Consider the following 19,276-nt stretch of genomic DNA (forward strand, 5'->3'; position numbering starts at 1 on the left):
GCAGGTATTTGAACTCTTCAAAGTTTCAAGAGTAAAAAAAGTTGGTGAGGGCTGTTCATGAGAGAAATGAGTAATACAAAATAACATCCTATAAACAAAATTATATCCTCTGACTACAAGTCACAAATCTTTCATAATTCTGCACAGATGACCATAAACCCTAATATGTCAACATGAAGGATATAAAATTTTGGAGACCTCAAAGAATAGCTTCCAAGGGCTGACAGAACATCTGCAAAACTTCAGAATGATGCTATATTTGCTTTCTGACTATGATTTGCATTCATTTGCCTTTTCAAGCATTATGTGTGCTCTTACTTATAAAAACTATTCTCTGCAACCCTATCTCCAAAAATTTAAATGAACCCTCATTTATCTAGGGTTCATTTGAAGTTTAACCACTATTTGAAGCAAGCATAAATAATTTTAGATAATTTGTAATGTACCTTTAGGAAAGGAAGAGTGTGTTATTATGTTATTTCTCAAATAATAATTCTATTCATAAAAGATTGGTAACAGCCTATTCCTTTCCACCATTTACATCGAAAAAGCTATTTGCATTGGATAAAAATTATCTTCATTCTCTTAGAAACACCTACTAGTATATTATCCACTCATTCTTTACTTTCATTAACAAAAAGCACTCTTCTCATTTCAGAGGCCAGAATTACCTTGATTTCTTGTATCAACTTTTGGCTCTTTGTGCTTTTATGTAAGAATATTTTATGTTATAGTCACAGCATTGTCATGCTTTAGTCAAACACTTCTAAAAGCAAAAAACTTCTATTTGGATTTCCTGAACGTTGAATTGCACATTGGAATTTCATAATGGTGGTTTGAGACAGAATCTCTGGGTTTCACACAAGTAAATTATATTGTTACATCAACCGAATTCCATTAACCAAACAAATGGGCATATATTCAGTTTGATCGAAAAAAAAAATACCCAGGTATTGTCTTTCCCTCATTTCACAAACAAACTAACAAACTAACCTACTTCTCAAGTAATATGGGATATGGTATTCTCATTCACAGAGCTGGTGCTCACTGCATATATAAGGCTACCGTGTCCTCTGTTTATTCTAACAAATTCCTCTTCAGACTTTTAGTTAATAAAAAGGTTGCACATAATTTCATGTATCAATACAACACAAAACAAAATGTAGTAGACTGAGTCAGAATGCAAGCATGTTTTCTTCCTAAAACAAGTATAGGTCTTCCAGAAGTAGCACTCTGGTAGTCTTGATTTTTCTCATGCACTGTCTTAGGAATGATAAAGCAGGCAATGAAAACTCACATGGGTAAGCTAAGGTAAGAAAGAGAAGGCCACTTATTGAATGGTTTTCAATTCTTAGGTTAGCTCTACTCAAACATTTCATGGTTGCACATGTTGTTGATAAATGAAAGGTAAGAACTTTAAACTAATTCCGAATTGCTGGACTATTTTAGCCTTTCAGAAGCTGCTTTCTTCCTAGAACTCCTGGACAGAACTGTGATTAAGTTGATTACTTTAAAAATAAAATTTGGTATTGTCTGTTCTAGAATATATCAGTGAAAACATAAAAGTTCAAAGACAGAAGTGGTAAGAAGATGTAGCTTTTTTTATGTCTTACATCCCTATCCTCATTTCAAGACCTGTTCTGTTAAACAAGTACAGGATAAAGTTTAAGGGGAAAAAGAGAAGAAAGAGCTCTTACTCATAGACTTTTTCTTTTTTCTTTTTTTGCAGACTAAAGAGTGAAAAGCACTTCAATGACATTTGCTGTTTCATGCCTGAAAGCCATAGTGTCAATGTGATGTAACAAACCCTAGGAGTAGCCCCAGGTGCTGAGAGAAAGATCCTGCTCTCTCACAAGATCAATATCTGCAGCACACAGCCATAATGGGCCACATCCATTTTAGAGAAGAAAAATTGGTCCATCTCTTCTGAACATATGGATTAACGTTGCAAACATGCCATTATCCAACATTGCTTATAAATTATTTACTAATTAGGAGAACAGGATTCCCTGTGGATCATAATCTATAGCCTATATGCTTAGAAAATGAATGTTATGGTAGTTTGTCTCCCTACCTATGCCCTATTCATAGAGAGAATTATTATTATTAATATCACTGACAGTAGCAATCTTGGATTGTATGAAGATTGTATTAGAAGTGTTGATGAGTCCAGAAAAAATCATGAAATATGTAACGACTGCTTTAGCTACTGAAGACAGCAATGTTACATGCATCTCAGACAGAGGTTTAAGCAAAACAGAAATTTTAGCTCCTTTGGTAATTTCCTCTCAGTCTACCTAGACATAATTTCCTTATTAAGATAGACGTGGAGTTATTCTTAAATAAAAGCAGAAACCCTATGTTTTCACGACATGGTAACACATAGATTTCATTGGACTTTTAGTTATTCCACAGGTAAATATTTCTGTCATTTCAATCACTTATAATATGGCAGCTCTAAAATGGGTTTTCTTCTTTAATTGAATGAGTTCCACAGCATATATTTTATATTATGCTTTGAAAACTGTATACCTGAAAACTTAATTACTAAAGATCCCTAAACAATATGCAAGTCGTATATCAGGCATAGCTTGTTTCAAAATAGTTTTTAAAGCTAGTTTCAAATCAATTGCCTTAAAGAAATCAATTTACTTCTGCAGTTGTCCCATTTGATCATCTATATGAAGGAGGTGGTTTAAAAGAAAGAATATTTCCTCTGTTGTTTACTATACATAACAAGTTGATTTAACACAGAATTCATGGAGATTAGATACAGATTTATTTTATGCAGTAAATATAGGAGAAAAACATTATTTTCTTTTCACATGCCAGGATAATCCTTGGAAAGGTACCTATTAAAATAATGTTCTTAGCCTTCATTAGCTACCTGAAATTCATCTTCCTGCATGGGAAAAAACAGCTGCTTTCTGCTGTCCTTGCCAAGAGTTATTGGTCCAGTTAATCCTCTGTCTCCATATATCCAAAGAGCGACACTTGCTTCAGTTCCTGCATTTCCTGTCAGTATTGACACTCTCCATTCATCATCCAAAGGAAGGGGACGCTCACCACCGTGGGGATTTCTCATTTCCTCTGTGAAATACAGAACGTTAGTGGGAGATGAAAATTGACATGAAACTGCCAGTTGCTGTTGTAACTTCAGCACATAAGAAGGCCATAACAGCAGGGGGATTGTATTTTTTCATGGCAAGTGAGATAGTCTGAAAAGATTGATTTATGTTTCTTGTCTAGACCAAAATGTACTGATTAGTTGAGCTACAAGAATCAGCTGGAAAAGAACAAGTTATCTCTCACACACGCCATCGTCATATTTTTTGTACATATTCTGGAGCAGAGTAAGGATGCTGTGGTGCAGAACTGTGACCATTAAATTGATATTTCTGGTTTCTTAGTCTGACATTTAGAAACAAGTCAAATTTCTCCTCTAATACCTTGTGTTGGGACGTCATTAGGAGAGTCACATGTCTAGGAATACAGACAATTTTAATTTCAAATAAAAAAAGAAATCAGGAAATTAACTTTCTTCAAATTAAATAGCAACTAATACTGTAAAAGAAAAATATCAAAAATACCTTGATATAGCTTTTCTTAACCATACTTATGCAGTGCCATTATTTGGATTAAGGCATGCTCTGCATGAATGAGACAACAGCAGCACAGTAGCACTTTATGGATAAATTTCACAGCTCTAATGGCTAAGCAAATAAAATTTTGTAAAATATAGGCTTCATTTTAGAGCAAAACCCAGTGATCTTCCATCTACCCTTAAGAGAAACAAATGTACATGCAGAGATAGCAAATGACACCTCTGCACAGGAGATATGGAAAAATCAGACTCTATTAGGGGAAAGGAATTTAGTTTTGAGTAATTTAATCAAAGTGAAAATTACAAACATTAGATGTCTGGAGCACTACTTTCCAATGACCATGGAGCCCTCTCCAAAAGAGGGAATCCTTGCTGACAGGAATTTATAGTTTGTTCTGACACAAGAGGCAGTTATAAGTCCCAAATTTGAAAATATGAACATGCACATTGCCAATATGCTGTGTCCTCCAGGGGTTTCCAAATTGTTCACATAAGCACTTTCCATGTGACTGCAAAGAGAATTTTTAATATGCCACCAATATTAATTGTTGAAAAACTTCCAATGCATCACTGTGGATGTTTCTGCTGCACTGCCTAAGTTATGTAGTGGTATTACAGTCCTTTCCTTTTTTATTTGCTTGATTAAAATACTGTACTGGGTTTCTCTGGATGGAGTTCTTCCCTTCACTTATTACACCACCCTTACATGAAAGGAAAAAAAAAACCAAACACTTGACCAAACAAAATCAAACCAAAACCAGACAAAAAAGCAATTGATGAAAAAGCGATCATCACCAGCAGCCCTTTTTTCTTAAAAGTTGCATTCAAAAGGAATGATACAGTTGAGTAATCAGGTTGTCCTATATTTAAATCAACATGATAACTAAAGCCCCAAAACTGAATTATGATCCACTAGCATTAATATCTTAACTGATGTGAAATATTAACACAAGGAATTGCAAAGGACTTAGGATCCATACAAAGGTCTACAATAAATAAGGACTGGCTTCTAGAACAACAGGAAATTTAGCATTGGCAAAGATTATAATATTTGGTTAATGAATTTTTAAGAAATTCAGAACTGTAGTAAAATTACTTTTACAGCAGTGCCTCTAACAGAAGTAATATGACTTTGGATTGGTCATAGTGATTTAGAATAGGCAATACTGGCTGATTTGATTGTATTCTTCATCATGACTGAGAGCAAATTATTTTGACAGGAAAAAGAATAATCAACACTCCAATAATAAAGCAAGAGACAAATATCTAGAGTTCACCAGAAAAAGAACTTAATTACACTTCTCTTTCAGTGACTTTCACTTTCAGTGAAAGAACTATAGCAAACTAATTGCTTTGGTATGATAAACATTTTGGAGAACTTGACTATACAATTTTCTGCAACTGTAGTTACCTAACTTCTCACCTATAACTCTGAAAGCTAGACTTCCTTCCAGCTATCCAAAACTACAACTTTCTTACATCAAAGAGATTAAAATGTTCATAAAATGCAAAGGTATTCAAGAAACATAAGGAATCTCATGTTGCTTCATGTGGTTAGGACATGAACTCCAGACTTGGGCAGTTGCCACCCAAAACAATTACTGCAGCCTCAAACTACCACCTCTTGGAACAATAATGCACAAACAATTCACAGGCTTGGAATGCTTTTTGCCTCATAAATTACTGGCTCTTCTTACAAATGGAAATCAGTAGCATTGATTTGCTACAGGCTAAAAATATTCCAGTCTGAAAAGAAGATTTGATGGTTGCCCTGCATTACTCATGGGATTTTACACACTTCATGACACCATGCTGTAAATCTATTGTGACAAAAATTAATTCTATTAGGCCTGCATGAGAACGTTGAAGTCACAACCCTTTCCACAACTTCACAGAAATACATTTTTTTAAATTTACTTACTTATCCTAAATGTAACACAAAAGGAAAATTATCTTGTCTGAGAAAATGATATGCTTGAGTGACACTTTTAAAAAATGAACCATCAGAAAAACTAATCTCTGGAGCAGACATTCGGGCAATAAAGTGGATGTATTTTTTATTATACCTTTGTGTATCATCATTTCCAATGTTAACTGAGGTGGAAATGAAATCAGATTTTATTTATACATTCTAAGTAAAAGATATTAAAAAAATAATAGCAACTAATAACGCCAGACATACAGGAAAGGAATGTGGGGGATATATAGATATATAGAGAGTATTTCTCAGAGATACACTTTGTTAATACCAAACCATAGAGGTGTTCTCAGGGTCACAGACTGCATTTGTGTCATGGAAGCTAATGACATCTGAGCTATTAGGTTAAAGCTGGGACCTGACATCATCTCTGTACAGTGAAAGAAGTTTCTTGAGGAACACAGAACTCACACTGCAATAGGAGAAGTCTCAAATGCTGTAGCATGGCTTTCAGTTTAATGAATCCTAAATCAATTATTAATTGTTAAAACAGAAACCAAAATTCATCTACCAGTTAGCGGACATAGACATAAATAGGAGGGTCTGGTCAGGCTAAAAGCTAATCTGCTCTGAGTTTGCCTGCAAAGACCACTGCTCTATTATATACTCAGTACAAGCAGCACCCTTTTCTAAATATTTACTGTGAGTGAAAAACAGAAAGTAAGAATTTTATGAATATCAGTTTAAAACTCAAGGCTCACCTGTACATGTCAAAAGACATATGTTAAGTGAAAAGTGTCTTACTAAAAAATGATCATTTTATTTGAAAGACAGAGTAACTTTGATATTTCTATTCATTTTCCATGAGCAGAATCTATATTTATGAATGCTGAAAAAACTACTTACAAAGTGCTATAGACTCTATGTAACCAATTTCACGGCAGATATTGCTTCTATAAAAGGATCCTTTGTATCCAAACCTAAAAACATCCAGCTTCTTTGAAAACAGGTTTGATGGCTTGTGTATTGTTGTCATGGGTTTCAGACACAGCATATCTGCTGACAAACCACCACACTTCAGGAAGGCTTTGTGACACAGTGATACAGGACTAAGTCTGACAGATTAGATATTGGGTGTTTTGAGCTAAAAATGGAAAAATATTTCCAAAAAGAATTAAGTATTTATAGTGATTCACTATAACCAGAATACTTTGGTTGAACTGAATTTAATTAAAATCTTGCTTGATACTTCCCATTATACCCTATGAACAAGGATGACAGATGTAATGTCTTGTTCACATAATCAAACTTTTCACATATACCTTGAAATAATCAGAAGATCAAGTTCAAAACCAAATCAGCAACACACCTGAATTATTTGCTGCATAAATGCCTTTGAGAACACCTGTAACTGAGTAAGCATGTCTCTCATACTGGAAGTTGCAATATAATCTTGTCTTTAAATCTCTTTCATAGTAACAGATATGTTTCCAAAATGTGACTGTGCCTCCATGTGATATTTGCAGTTCTGTAGTTTCCATTTACCCCATCTGCTTTTTTGTAATGAAATTACATGATTCAGACTGTCAGGGTCTTTGGGTACATTGAAATAAGAGATACAGGAAGTAAATATGATCATCCCCACTCTTTAAGAGATGTATCAGTCCCTGTTTTGTTTTGTTGTTTAGTTCCTTAGTTTGGTGCTGAATGCTGAATATACCAAAAATTCTTGTATTAGACTATTTAAGCAACTTCTTTAGCTAAAGAGAAAGCATTTTATTCTAGAAAAACATATCTGCTAGACTATGAATCTAGGAGCATGACCAGAACATTGTTTATCTAACTCCTACCTGCCAAATCATAAGTATAAATCTAGCATGCAATGCATCAAAACTTTCCTCTTTCCTCTAGTGAACCATAAAGCAGAAAACATGAGTGTGAGAGCATAAATGAAAAATATTCCATTATTTCAGTGAGCTTTAGATAGGGTTCTCCACCATATCAACCTCTTAATTTCCACAGAAATATTCAATCAATAGGTTACTAATTAATTTTTTAAAATGAAGTTATTTAACAAGTTACTCAACCTGCTGATTGTTGTCTTATCAATAAACCACATTCCAATGCTCCTTTTAGAAAAAGAGCAAATGGAAATGCATTTTATGTAGTGTGCTTGAGTGCATAATCCAATAATCTAGAAAAGCCATTCATTGTCCCTCCTAAGGTAAGTCTCTGCAAACAGGCACAGAGGACAAGCATAAAACATGTACCACAGCTGGTTTGTAAACTGTCACTTACTTGAGGGTGAGGAAGTTGAAAGCCTTTGAGGTACTGGCTCCTGGGCTTCTGCTGATTGGATTTGAGATTCTCTGAAGTCTTTCTTCTCTTGTTTGGGTGCTGCAGATGTTCCCATAGGCTTTTCCCGGCCAACTAAAACAATGAAATGTAAAATCTGTAACTAGCTGGAAGCCATTTGCTCTTTCTTTCTCAGAAGCTAACAACAGATCTCACAGTTCTTCCACACAATAGACATCAAAATCCTTTCTCTATTGTTAGCAGAATGCTACAAAAACTGGGAACAGAACTGACATACCAATTAAAGTCCATTCAATGTTTTAAAAATCTAAGCAAAAATTTAACATTGATGTAGGAATAAAATGACTTGTTAACATGAAGCTTTCCCCAAAATAATCTTCTCCACCACCAATATGTTTTCTTAAGAGTGGAAATGCTGAAATGAAAATTGCTAGAGGCCATTTGAATAATAAAAAGTAAATTGATATTGCTAATATGAACATGTCAGACCAACAATATTTATTGCTTGCATGGAAAATATTTGTTCCTTTTTATATTCTTTTAGTGGACAACTATATAAATATTCAGGAGGGTTGAAGGCTGCAACAAAGTAATGTTTAGCTTTATTTAATGACTCCAGTAAGCACTGACTTGTTGAGAATTTCTATTGAAAACACTGCTTTTCCAAAGGTTAATAAAGGAAAATAATTTCCTCATTTCTACAAGGACATAGCGATTAAAATATTTCTATCACCCTGCAGCAAACAGGGACAGAACAGTAGGGATGTGCTTGTGGTCACTTTCATAATGCTTCCATCACAGTACACATATATACATATGTATATATGTATAATTGTATATATATACAACAGTATATATGAACATATGCAATTGTAAGAGTGGTTGTAGGTTTTGAGACTCTTTGTGTTAAGATAAGTATGTTCTGATTCTGTTTGGAAAAAATCCAAGAAACTTCTCAAGTGCAAACTGATGTCCATTTAGCCTTTTCACGTGTTGTTTCTTTTCCTGATGTCTGCTGTGAAGTCCACCAGTTAAGAACACATTTCCTGTAGAATTGTGTTTTCTGCAGTTATAATCTAAGTCAGTTGGCTACCTTTCATAGCTAGTTTTTCACCAAATTAAAAACTATTTTCTCCTGAAAGGGGAAAAGACAAGCAGGTACCCAATGACAGTGATCCCGAGTGTGCTGAGACCAAATTTCGGAGTCCTGGCTAGTTGATTAGATCAGCTCTCTACTGAGGAAATATTTTGAGAGCAATAGCTCTCAAATCTGACTAAGGGAAAGAGGAATAATATAATGAATATTCTGGATGGGGAGTACAATGTATTTCACATCACTAAAAAACAAACTGAACACTTCCAACCAGGCCTTCTTGAAAGTGTACTAATATCCTTATAAAATCAAGAAAAACCGTGGTAGAGTTGGCAGCAAGACAACACTTCCCAGGCTTCCAAAATCTGTGCCCAGAATGGGGAATACACCCAGGAAGTCAATGCTGTCTTTATCTTGTCCCCCGTTTCAATTCTCATTTTCAAAAGCTTTGTAGTAAAACAATTGACATCTCCTGTATTATTATTATTAAAATAAAGGAATCAAGCTAACTGAATATGTAGGAGAAATTTAAAAAAAAAAAGAAAATAAAATTTTCACTTTTAAAGCTACTGAAACCAAGGCAAAATGTGTCAATATATATTTTACACTTCTGCTTTAAATTTTGTCCATTAGAAACAGTAATTACTGAATAAAACCATAGGCTATTGAGGAATCACATACATTTGATGACCTGTGGGTAGAAAAAGATATTTCTCTCTCCAGTGTTAACAACTGGTTTAGTTTGGCCATCTGGCAGAAGACCAACATATATCCCTTTATTTTGCACTGATTCCAGACTCACAGATCCAGTTTCCAAATTCTTCTCAATTTTAAAATGACAGTATTCATCACCCTTGCCCTAAGAAATTGATAACAGAAACATGAATTCAACAATTGAATTAATGTAACTAGAAAACTTTTTAATAGTCTTAATTATTACTACTTTCCAGTAATATTTCAGATTAACTTTACATTCTTCACAACATGATACATTACTACACACACAGAGACATACCTGCAACTAATCCCAGTTTATTCCTTTATGACCAGAAAGACTAATCACATAAGTTAGGTAAATGAAAGACCAAGTGAAAGCATTCTGATTTGTTAGGCTTTAGGCAAGGGCTAGGATATATTCAAAGGAGTTTCCCACTTAAACAGTTTCCAGAGGATTAAGGAATGTGAAAATATCTATATCAGAACACATAGGATATCTCTATACAAAGTATATTCATAGCCCAGATTTGCTAATGCTGTATAATATAGCATGTATTAAATAGATGTAACACATTTTTTCCTCAATTTCATAGGATTTACAAGTTTAATTTCAAGACCTTTACTCAATGTTACTTTTTATCTGGACTTCCTGATCCATTGGTGGGAGCACTGCTGAAAAATAAGATACTCACAAAGCCTATATTCAAAATATGGATCAAATATTTTAATCTCTGAAAGTGTACTGGAGACAATGAAAATACTTTCATGGACCTTATATCTGAGTACTTACACAGTTCAATTTCTTATTCAGTTGTCTTAAACTCCCAAATAAGAATTATGCAAAACTATTTCTTACATTTATTAACTTAGATTAACAGAATCACACTTTAAAAGTCAGTGAAGTATTCAGTCACTCACATCTTAGTTATTCTTTAATGGGTTTTATCTGCATCATCTATCTAGCAGTACATAAGTTTTAACTACATCCACATTCTCAATAGTTTAATAATAAAATCAGATCTTTACTGATTCCATCAACTGCCAAATTGACACAACACCTTCTCTTGCTATATTTTTTTCTGCTTTTGCTTTGGCAAATGAAGGAAAATATTTGAAACATTTTTAATCTGAACAAAGATTTCTGTAGTTTTTATGCAAGAAAATTAGTCTCTCCTATCACTGACAATTTACTCAAACTATCTGCAGAGGGAAATACAAACAATAACTGCTTACTGTTCCATCACACTGGTCATCTTTGATCTTCAGATACATTCTTGGTTTGTGCACACTTTCGAACATGCAGAGTCCAGAGCCGATTTTATGCACCTTCCAGTAGGATTCCTGCTGCTGCTGACCTGCTCCACTGCAGCTCCCATCAGATCTAAGGGACAGAGCCTGGCAGAGACTTGTGTTGAGCAGAATGATGGCACCATGATGAAACACACCCTTTAGATCAGAAAAAAAGTCCTCTGTGAACAGCACAGCTTTTCTCCATATTAAATTTTGATACTGATACTGCTCCTACCATTTAGTTTTAAGCACTTACTCATGCATGTCCTTGCATAAAAGATAAAAGACTCAGTCTTAAGTAATTCAAGTACACTCAAAGAGTCAGTCTCAAGTAATTCAAGAAACTGAAACTGCTCCTACCATTTAGTTTTAAGCACTTACTCATGCATGTCTTTGCATAAAAGATAAAAGAGTCAGTCTCGGGTAATTCAAGTATACTTCCAGTCTTTGAATATTTGCTGCTTTCTGCACAGGCACTAACCAGAGCAGTGGAAATCCTTCCCTACTTGCAGCATCTCTGCTTTTTCTTGCTCAGTCAGCTCAGCATAATATCCAGAGAACACGGAGAGTGGCAAATTAAAGAACTTGTCTCTTTTCAACAGCAGCTCTCATGTGCTACTTTTTGAAGGTCTCACTAGCAAGTTCAGGGTCTCATCTTTCTGTGTTACTGCCCACTCTATTTGCATGTTCCAGCTGCAGCATCGGCACCGCTATCCCGGGAGAGCAGTAAAGGGAACCTTCTCAAGGGCTGCCTACCTGTTAAACTGTAGCTGAGCTCCACCTCGTGGAAGAGGATCCTTTTTTTACCTCGCAAACCTCTGAAACTCCGTTAGAAACAATCTGCTTTAGAACACCAAATTTTAGAAGGGTCTTCCTAATTCTTCTCTTCCCACCTTACCTTGACATGCACAACAAATTCTTTGGAAAGCCCAGCGTATCCCGTTGCTTCATCAGCTACTTTGCCTTGGAGATTGAAAGCCACGGTGTGACCTGGGTAGCTGGCTGACTCGAGAATGGCACGGCTGTTTGGTTGTAAGTGAACACGGAGCTCACAGCAGGCCTTGTCTTTGGCCTAACATATTAAAGAAGGAATAATAAATTATATGAACTATATGGCAAAATCCAAACAACAGAGAGAGCATCGCAACAGAGTTTCTGTGCTGTTCGAATTCCCACAATACTAGCAGTCTAGTACCAAAATCTTTCCTTTTTTAAGATTTGCAATTGTGAAATTGTGGGCTCTGTGGACAGAAATAGTTCATTGTACAATGACACACATCTGGCAATAATATGAAAGATACCTGGGTGCCTCACTTGGAGAATGTATCACAGCCTATAAAAATGGCAAAAAAGTATGAAGCTGACATAGACAGGAAATGAGCCATGGTAACTCTTTGCCACCAGTTCACCTTCTCTTGCCTTTGTGTATGCCCTCATTCATTTATACTGCTCTCACAGAAAACACTCAGAGAATCAGAAGTATTACTTGAAAGAGTAAAACAATACAGTCCATATTTTCCTGCTCAGCTTGGCAGGCTCTGTGATCTCATTTTATAAAATATGTAATTTAATATTTTATCAAAACATTTATCAATATATAATATATAATAATTCAACCCATAACATATCAACCCATCACCATTCTCATATTTAAATAAAACTGAATTTTGATCAATGTAAAATGCTAAGAATCCCTCTAATAATTGATAATACTTATTTACATCATCTTAGAAATTTCAAGACTACAAAGAATTGATATTTCTAGGAAAACTTTTCATTTTCAAGGCACTACCTTCTGAAAAAAAGCTAAAAGAGCTGTCTATCAGATTCAATATATCTATAAAAGTGAGTGGAAAAGTGTATGAATTTTAGAAGTAGTTGTGAAGCAAGTGAGTAAGCATGTCCTCAAAGTACAATTAAGTATGTATTATAAGGCAGATTGCAATTTTGTGTTGCATTTTTGTTCCTCCACTGCCTGAGCAACAGGTATCATGTCTTACAGGTGTCATAAAACATCAAAGACTCCCAAAGCACCCTCAGGCTCATTTCTGAGGCCTTTCACCAGAGGACTGCAGGAGGGGAGGTATTCCCACCTACACTCCTCATTTAAACCCTGTGCAAATATTTACACACATTGACCATCCAGTGCCATTTCACTCTAACCAGCCCTAAGGCGTTCCTTTACAAGAACCTGGATTACTCCTATTTCCTGGGATAGGTCATGCCAATTGGATATTAGGAAAAAGTTCTTCACAAAGAGAGTGCCTGGCCGCCGGAACAGGCGCTCCCAGTGAGTGCTCACAGCACCAAGCCTGACGGAGCTCAGGAAGTGTTTGGACAACATTCTCAGGCAAGTGATGCTACTCTTGGTGCTGTCCTGTGAAGGGCCAGAAGTCAGATTTCCATGATCCTTGCAGGTCCCTTTCAATTCAGGATATTCTCTGATTCTACAATCAGAAGAAATTGAATTCTACAGCTCCATTTATCTATTTGTATACTGGAAGTGCTGAGGAGGAAAGGCTATAGTAAAACTTTGAAGCTGTGCTAGAACAAATCAAAATGCATCCAAACAAACCCTGGATTATACCAGCTGTCTTATGACTGGCATGTTACTTGAAAAAAAATAAAAAACACAAAGGGAAAAGGGGCATTTAAAATAAAGCAAGAGAATTTTTCCTTTTCAGAAAAGAGGAGATATTAGGGTATTCCAGGTAGCTTGTCAGCATGTGGCAAAAAGTATAAATGACATCTTGGAATGGACTGGTATTTCTGAATTAAACAAAATAAATTAACCAAAAAATAAAAAGTAAACTGTGAGAAAACAAACCCCTATCTCTAAATTCACCTATGTATCAGTAATTTCCTGGGTTCAGTTCTGCAATTCTTCACTTCCTATCTGATTGGAAGTACAGTTATTTATTAGACAGATTTTTAAAACTTTTTTTTAATCAGACAATGGCATATCTTTATGAAGCAGGAATCAGGAACAGCATTTCCTACCTTTCCAGTTACACGGCCACTGACAAGAGCAAGAGCAAGAGATGGCATTTGATGACTGCTGAATATACATATATTTCTCCTTTTGACATTTACATGAAAAAGACCTAAGAGTTAAATTTTTAAAAAAGACAGAAATATGAAAGTCTATTAATTCATATTTGCATTTAATTGCAATTGATGGTTTATAATTTTCAAGGAAAAAGAATTAATTAAGTGTTCAACTCAACAGTTCGACCTCTCTGATCAATAAATTCTCTCATTTGTTCAAGAAAGGGCATCTAGGGACTACTGTCTATTTTGCTGCCTTGAGGAGAAAAGCCCTGAGAGGTAATGATAAGGAACAAATTTCTTTTTATCAGCACATATGTTTAAAAAAAAATCCATAAAAAGGAGCTGAGAACTCCAGCATAATGAACTGGGCTCTAGCAATGAATTTAGATGATAAATAACAGATGATGTAGGGAACATAAAGCTCTCAGGTAAGAAAAGAGACTTCATTTTCTCTATCCATATTAGAATTTGTAAAGCAAATCCTGCAACATAACTCATGGCTTCTCAAATTTTAAATCTGGCCAATTTTCCAAACAATTAACTCTTATAGCTACTAAATACTGATGAAAGGCAAATTCTTGCCATTTTTATTGTTCCCAGGCACAACAGTGATTTTTTAAGCAACTGTTCTACCAATCCATTATGTTGCAGTTTTGTAAGATGCAGCTTATATTATAAAAATGGAATAAAATGAATTTATGCATACACACACACATATATATATTATATATATATATATATATATATATATGTATATACACATGTATATATACTCCTTATTAATAAACTCTACCTAAATTTGAACTTGTTATCTTAGATGGATCTAGTTTTTTCTAGCTGTCCTTGCCATGTGAGTTCTGTGGGAGCATCAAACTACAGACTATGGGAAGATTTTCAATTTGGTAAAGGAAAGCCAGTAGCAAGATACCATGTGAGAATTTTTGTGTTTGTGTAAACTAAGCATATATTTTCTGTGTCCTTATAGTTATTAACACATGTATATTTTAAATAAGGAAAATGTTTTGCATGATTATCTACTCCTATCCATTTTAGGAATCTCAATATTAAAGTCTTTCTTTCTTGTATCTCTTATGCATACATCCACAGGGGAAATACTTTACCGTGTTTGTTTTTCTTGTCACCAAGAGCATCAACTCTGCTATCTGGGTAGAGGCAAATGAAGCCACGGGTGACCCTGTTGTAAAATTGAAGTATAACGCCTTTCCGAAATTTCCATTTTTCTGCAGCCCACTAGTTTTGTAAACAACAAACAGAGAAGAATTATAAGAAGATGATACACAGAAATTTGTCATACAAGGCATTCAACTGACCTGATTTCACTCAAAGCATAATTTCAGTGGTTTAAATTAAAATAAAAGGGTATACTCTTACAGCTTTTCCTCTCTTGAGTTCCAGCTCTTGTCCTGTGAGGATAAAAACAGTGTAATTAATTTACAGAGATTCTTCATTTCCTTTGAGACAGTTTTCTTTCCCACCAATTTTCACTTACTTCCTGGAAGCATGCTGGCATCTGTCACAGGCAGTTCTCTAGAAATATTGCCGTCATCTTGTCCCTGATCCAGCCACCTAAGAACCAGAACCCCTTTAAGTAATAACCTTTATTGGTAACTTCCAAAGTATACATGACACTTTTATACAATACTTGCTATTAAAGTCTCATTAAATAAAGCATTAAAGTCTCAAGGCTGACAAACAGCAATACAAAAATCCAGCTTTAGTAAAAAGAGATTAACATTGGCAAAAAATTATTTTTCTTTCTTGTTCTTGGTGAAACGTAAATAAATGCTTTCCCAGACCTAGGTAAAAGGGCCTAACTGAATTGTTACATATCAGAGAACTCGTATTCATCCCAGATCAATAATGAATTGTGCAGTGGTCATGATGTTTGCTCTTCCTGTCTGCAAGAAGGCTACAGCAAGATGCAAATAGTTCCATGCCCTGAAAATCCCTATGCGAGGGGACAAACCCAACAGTGGCAACACTTTCACAATGTCTGAACTATAGTTGCACAATGCCTTTGTACACATCTACTTATGCAAGTTAAGTCTAACTCCATTTGAGTCAAAAGCATTCACACACTCAGAGCAAGATAGCAAGCACCGCATCAAGCTCTAACAATAACTAGCACACACTCTGTATTTTTCTGCCTGAAATGGATTTGAACTCTCCCTAAATTATGTATGAAGCCAACATTATAGATCTCTTCATAGCAGTTCATCTCATCTAGAATACAGACTCAAAATTAGGTCAGGCAAGGATGAGGTGCTGTATCTGATAGGCAGAGAGCCCTTACTCACACATAAATCAGTTTCAGTGTGCACATCGCTCACTCTGGGCTGTCTCGGGCAGTTATTTATTCACTCAGAGAAGTGAGAGGAGGAAATAGAATTGGGGTGCCACTGGCAAGCTGCAGCTACACTCTTACGTGACTGGACTTTACCATTCCTAATATTTGTACTGATATTTATCGATTAAGATTTTTCCACAAGGTGTTGAGAATTAATCAGGCATAGATAAAACTGTAAATGAGTTATAGAACAGAAGAATCAGAGCAGCAGCATCTGCAGGGGAAAAGGCAGGGAAAGTTAGGATTGCTTCAAATTACATTGCAGCTCAGTGACAGGTTCAAAGCAAATGAGTAAAGGGGATGTGGTCAGGCATCCACATTTGTGATTGTCATTTCACAGGATGTTAAAGTCTGATCCTGAGCTCAGTGAACCCCAAGCTAATCTCCATACTAACTTCAGTAAATCAGGAACAGTTTGCCCAAGAGACAGCAAGACACTCTTCTGGAAAGCCTTGCATTGCATGACATGGAAGAACAGACAAATCCACTTGGTGTCAGATACAAGGTTTTAGATATGGAAAATATGTAATAAAAGCCTATCTTGAATAGTTCAAAAGGTGCAAGAATGGAAAGTTCTCACACAGAACGCTTTATTGCTTTCTCCCTAATTCAAAGACCAGATGTTTGACCAGATACAACTCTTAGAGCTGCAAAAAGAATCAGACCATCTCAACTCGCTTCTTAGGAAACACATATTTCCCCTTACAGGACATTTCAGTAGAAAAACTAAGAGTAGTTACAAATTTATTAAAAATCTAAAACCCAAATCAAACATAACCAACCTGTGACAAAGAAAAGTATAATCCAAATCTGTTATAGGATCCTTGATTACAACTTTGTCCAGAAACCATCCATTTCCTTAGAAGAAATAAAATAAAAGACAGAACATTGTTCATGAGAGAAAAGTTGATGCATTTAATTATGACAGACTTCCTATAGTTTTCTCTCTTCTACTGGAACTGCAAAATCTGCAGCTCCACTGGCAGATTTAAAGAGTCACAGCCAACCTCATGGCTAGAGGGAGGATAGTGCCTGCTCTAGGTACTCTAGAGCTTCCTTATGGGCCTGCAAGCTGCTGGGTTTCTCCCTGGCTACATCCCTCCGTCCTTTAGCATTGCCACCATATGAGTCTTATTAGTTTGGCCAATCAAAATAACAATAAAATTAGATAGTAGCTTATGATGTCTCAAAGTTGCTATGTTTAGTATTTAGGTTCAAGAGTTTGAAAAATAGAACTTGTGACTGCAAGCATTTTAAGTTTCACTATTAATTGGGAGTCTAATGACAAGATAGTGTTACAAAAATCTTCAATTGCATCTTTACAGTGCAACTGATAATGTTAATCCATCTAAAATTATAATAGCTCATTTTAACTTTAATACAAGGCAAAATCAATGTCTTAACATGAAAACATTCCCCCTGCTCACAGTTTTTAACAGGGATTAGTAAAAAATTACTATCAGATGCTGTCCTTAACATAATAGTTAAGGGTAGAGCAAAGGTGAGATTTCTGACCTGATCCAAGTCCATTGTGTCCTATAACAATCTTGTACAAACATCCAAGGTGCACAGCTTCAACAGCAAAGATGTCAGTCTGTAATCAACCAACAGAATTTCAGAAAAATCTGAAATACACAGCATTCTTCAGTCATGAAATTCTGAAGACTCAAAAGCCCTTATGACTTTGTTTTATATAACCCTTATAACTTTGTCAATATAACTTTTGTCCAGATCATCATTTGAAATAATAGCTGATGATAAAGTGAGAGCAAAACAGGAAGGTCAGGTTTCCTGAGACAGAAGTAGAAGCAAGCCCAATCACTTTGCTTATGGGACTAGTGCCATTCAAATGAATGGGATGAGTCAGGAAAGAGAAACCTGTTGAAAACATCAAAGGCTAAACAATTACAATTACAACAGAGTTCAACATTAGAAATGCAGATATAAAATGAAATTTCATTTCCTCTTTGTTTATTAGATCAAATTTTTAGAGGAATGAAAACCAAAAGTACACAGCTTACCTATTTTATAAGTGAAAATTCTCACTTTCAAAAGCACTTGCATGACTTCAGAAAGTATTTGGAACTTAATTAGGGAATTTTGGGGAGCCATTGGAATGTAGTAGTTCTCTCTTTTCTAACTGCACCTTTCTTGGAATTACCACCCACCCAAGAGAGAAAAGCCAGACAAACATATCAAAAAATGCCTTTTCACTTACTTGTCCTTTTAAAAATTTCTTGGGTTTCTGTGACCTGAGCAGCTGTCTTGATCCTGTATCACCTCTTTCTCCATAGACAGAAATATAAATATCAGCCTCAGTTCCAGCATTCCACAGGTCTCCAGTTGTCACATGCACTTTGTAGACAGTCACTGACAATAAAAGATGACAACTTTTCATATCACAAGCACTATTATATAGTTACAATAACATCTAGCTGGCTGTGGAGTCCAAAGATATCTGTGTCAAGGACAGGGTATAAAACTTAAAAAATCCTATTCAATAAAATAAAATATAAAGTTGCTTTTATGCTTTTTATGGTTGTTACATTTATTATTGTGTCTCAGACTCTCATTTGTGGGGAATGCAAAGAGAAGTTAGTTCTAAACGCCCAGTAGCATATCTTGGTCCTTCACCATCATTTTAAATCATCATAAACTGAAAAGTAAATAATGTAAGTCCAAGATTACTGTCACTATAAGAATCTATGAGATCAAAACTACAAAAACAATTGGAGCCATTAACATTTTGAATACACTGGTTAACCAAATAGACTAAAACCTAGCACCATAAGTTTAGCTTTCTAGGACCTCAAAACTCAGAAAACTGCATTGTTTTATTATTTTAGCAATTCATGCTGCAGGACAAAATCATAGGATACTTTGGTTTGGAAGACCTTTAAAGACCATCTAGCCCTTGCC

General features: G+C 35.3%; 1 protein-coding gene across 1 annotated transcript in view; it reads right to left on the minus strand.

Annotated features, from left to right (window-relative positions):
* The window catches only part of RP1 (RP1 axonemal microtubule associated), a 161,373-nt gene that overhangs the window by 118,422 nt on the left and 23,675 nt on the right, over positions 1-19,276 (minus strand). Inside the window, exons 6-17 of the mRNA XM_077784119.1 lie at positions 18,576-18,727; positions 17,873-17,951; positions 17,140-17,215; positions 15,500-15,576; positions 15,382-15,413; positions 15,111-15,240; positions 13,939-14,042; positions 11,837-12,010; positions 10,882-11,094; positions 9,613-9,790; positions 7,821-7,952; positions 2,888-3,090 (exon numbers count right to left, since the gene is read on the minus strand). Of these exons, the coding sequence (XP_077640245.1) occupies positions 2,888-3,090; positions 7,821-7,952; positions 9,613-9,790; positions 10,882-11,094; positions 11,837-12,010; positions 13,939-14,042; positions 15,111-15,240; positions 15,382-15,413; positions 15,500-15,576; positions 17,140-17,215; positions 17,873-17,951; positions 18,576-18,727 (1,550 nt within the window). The remainder of the gene's footprint in view (positions 1-2,887; positions 3,091-7,820; positions 7,953-9,612; positions 9,791-10,881; positions 11,095-11,836; positions 12,011-13,938; positions 14,043-15,110; positions 15,241-15,381; positions 15,414-15,499; positions 15,577-17,139; positions 17,216-17,872; positions 17,952-18,575; positions 18,728-19,276) is intronic.

This window comes from Lonchura striata, chromosome 1 (assembly GCF_046129695.1).
Source record: "Lonchura striata isolate bLonStr1 chromosome 1, bLonStr1.mat, whole genome shotgun sequence".
NCBI lineage: Eukaryota > Metazoa > Chordata > Aves > Passeriformes > Estrildidae > Lonchura > Lonchura striata.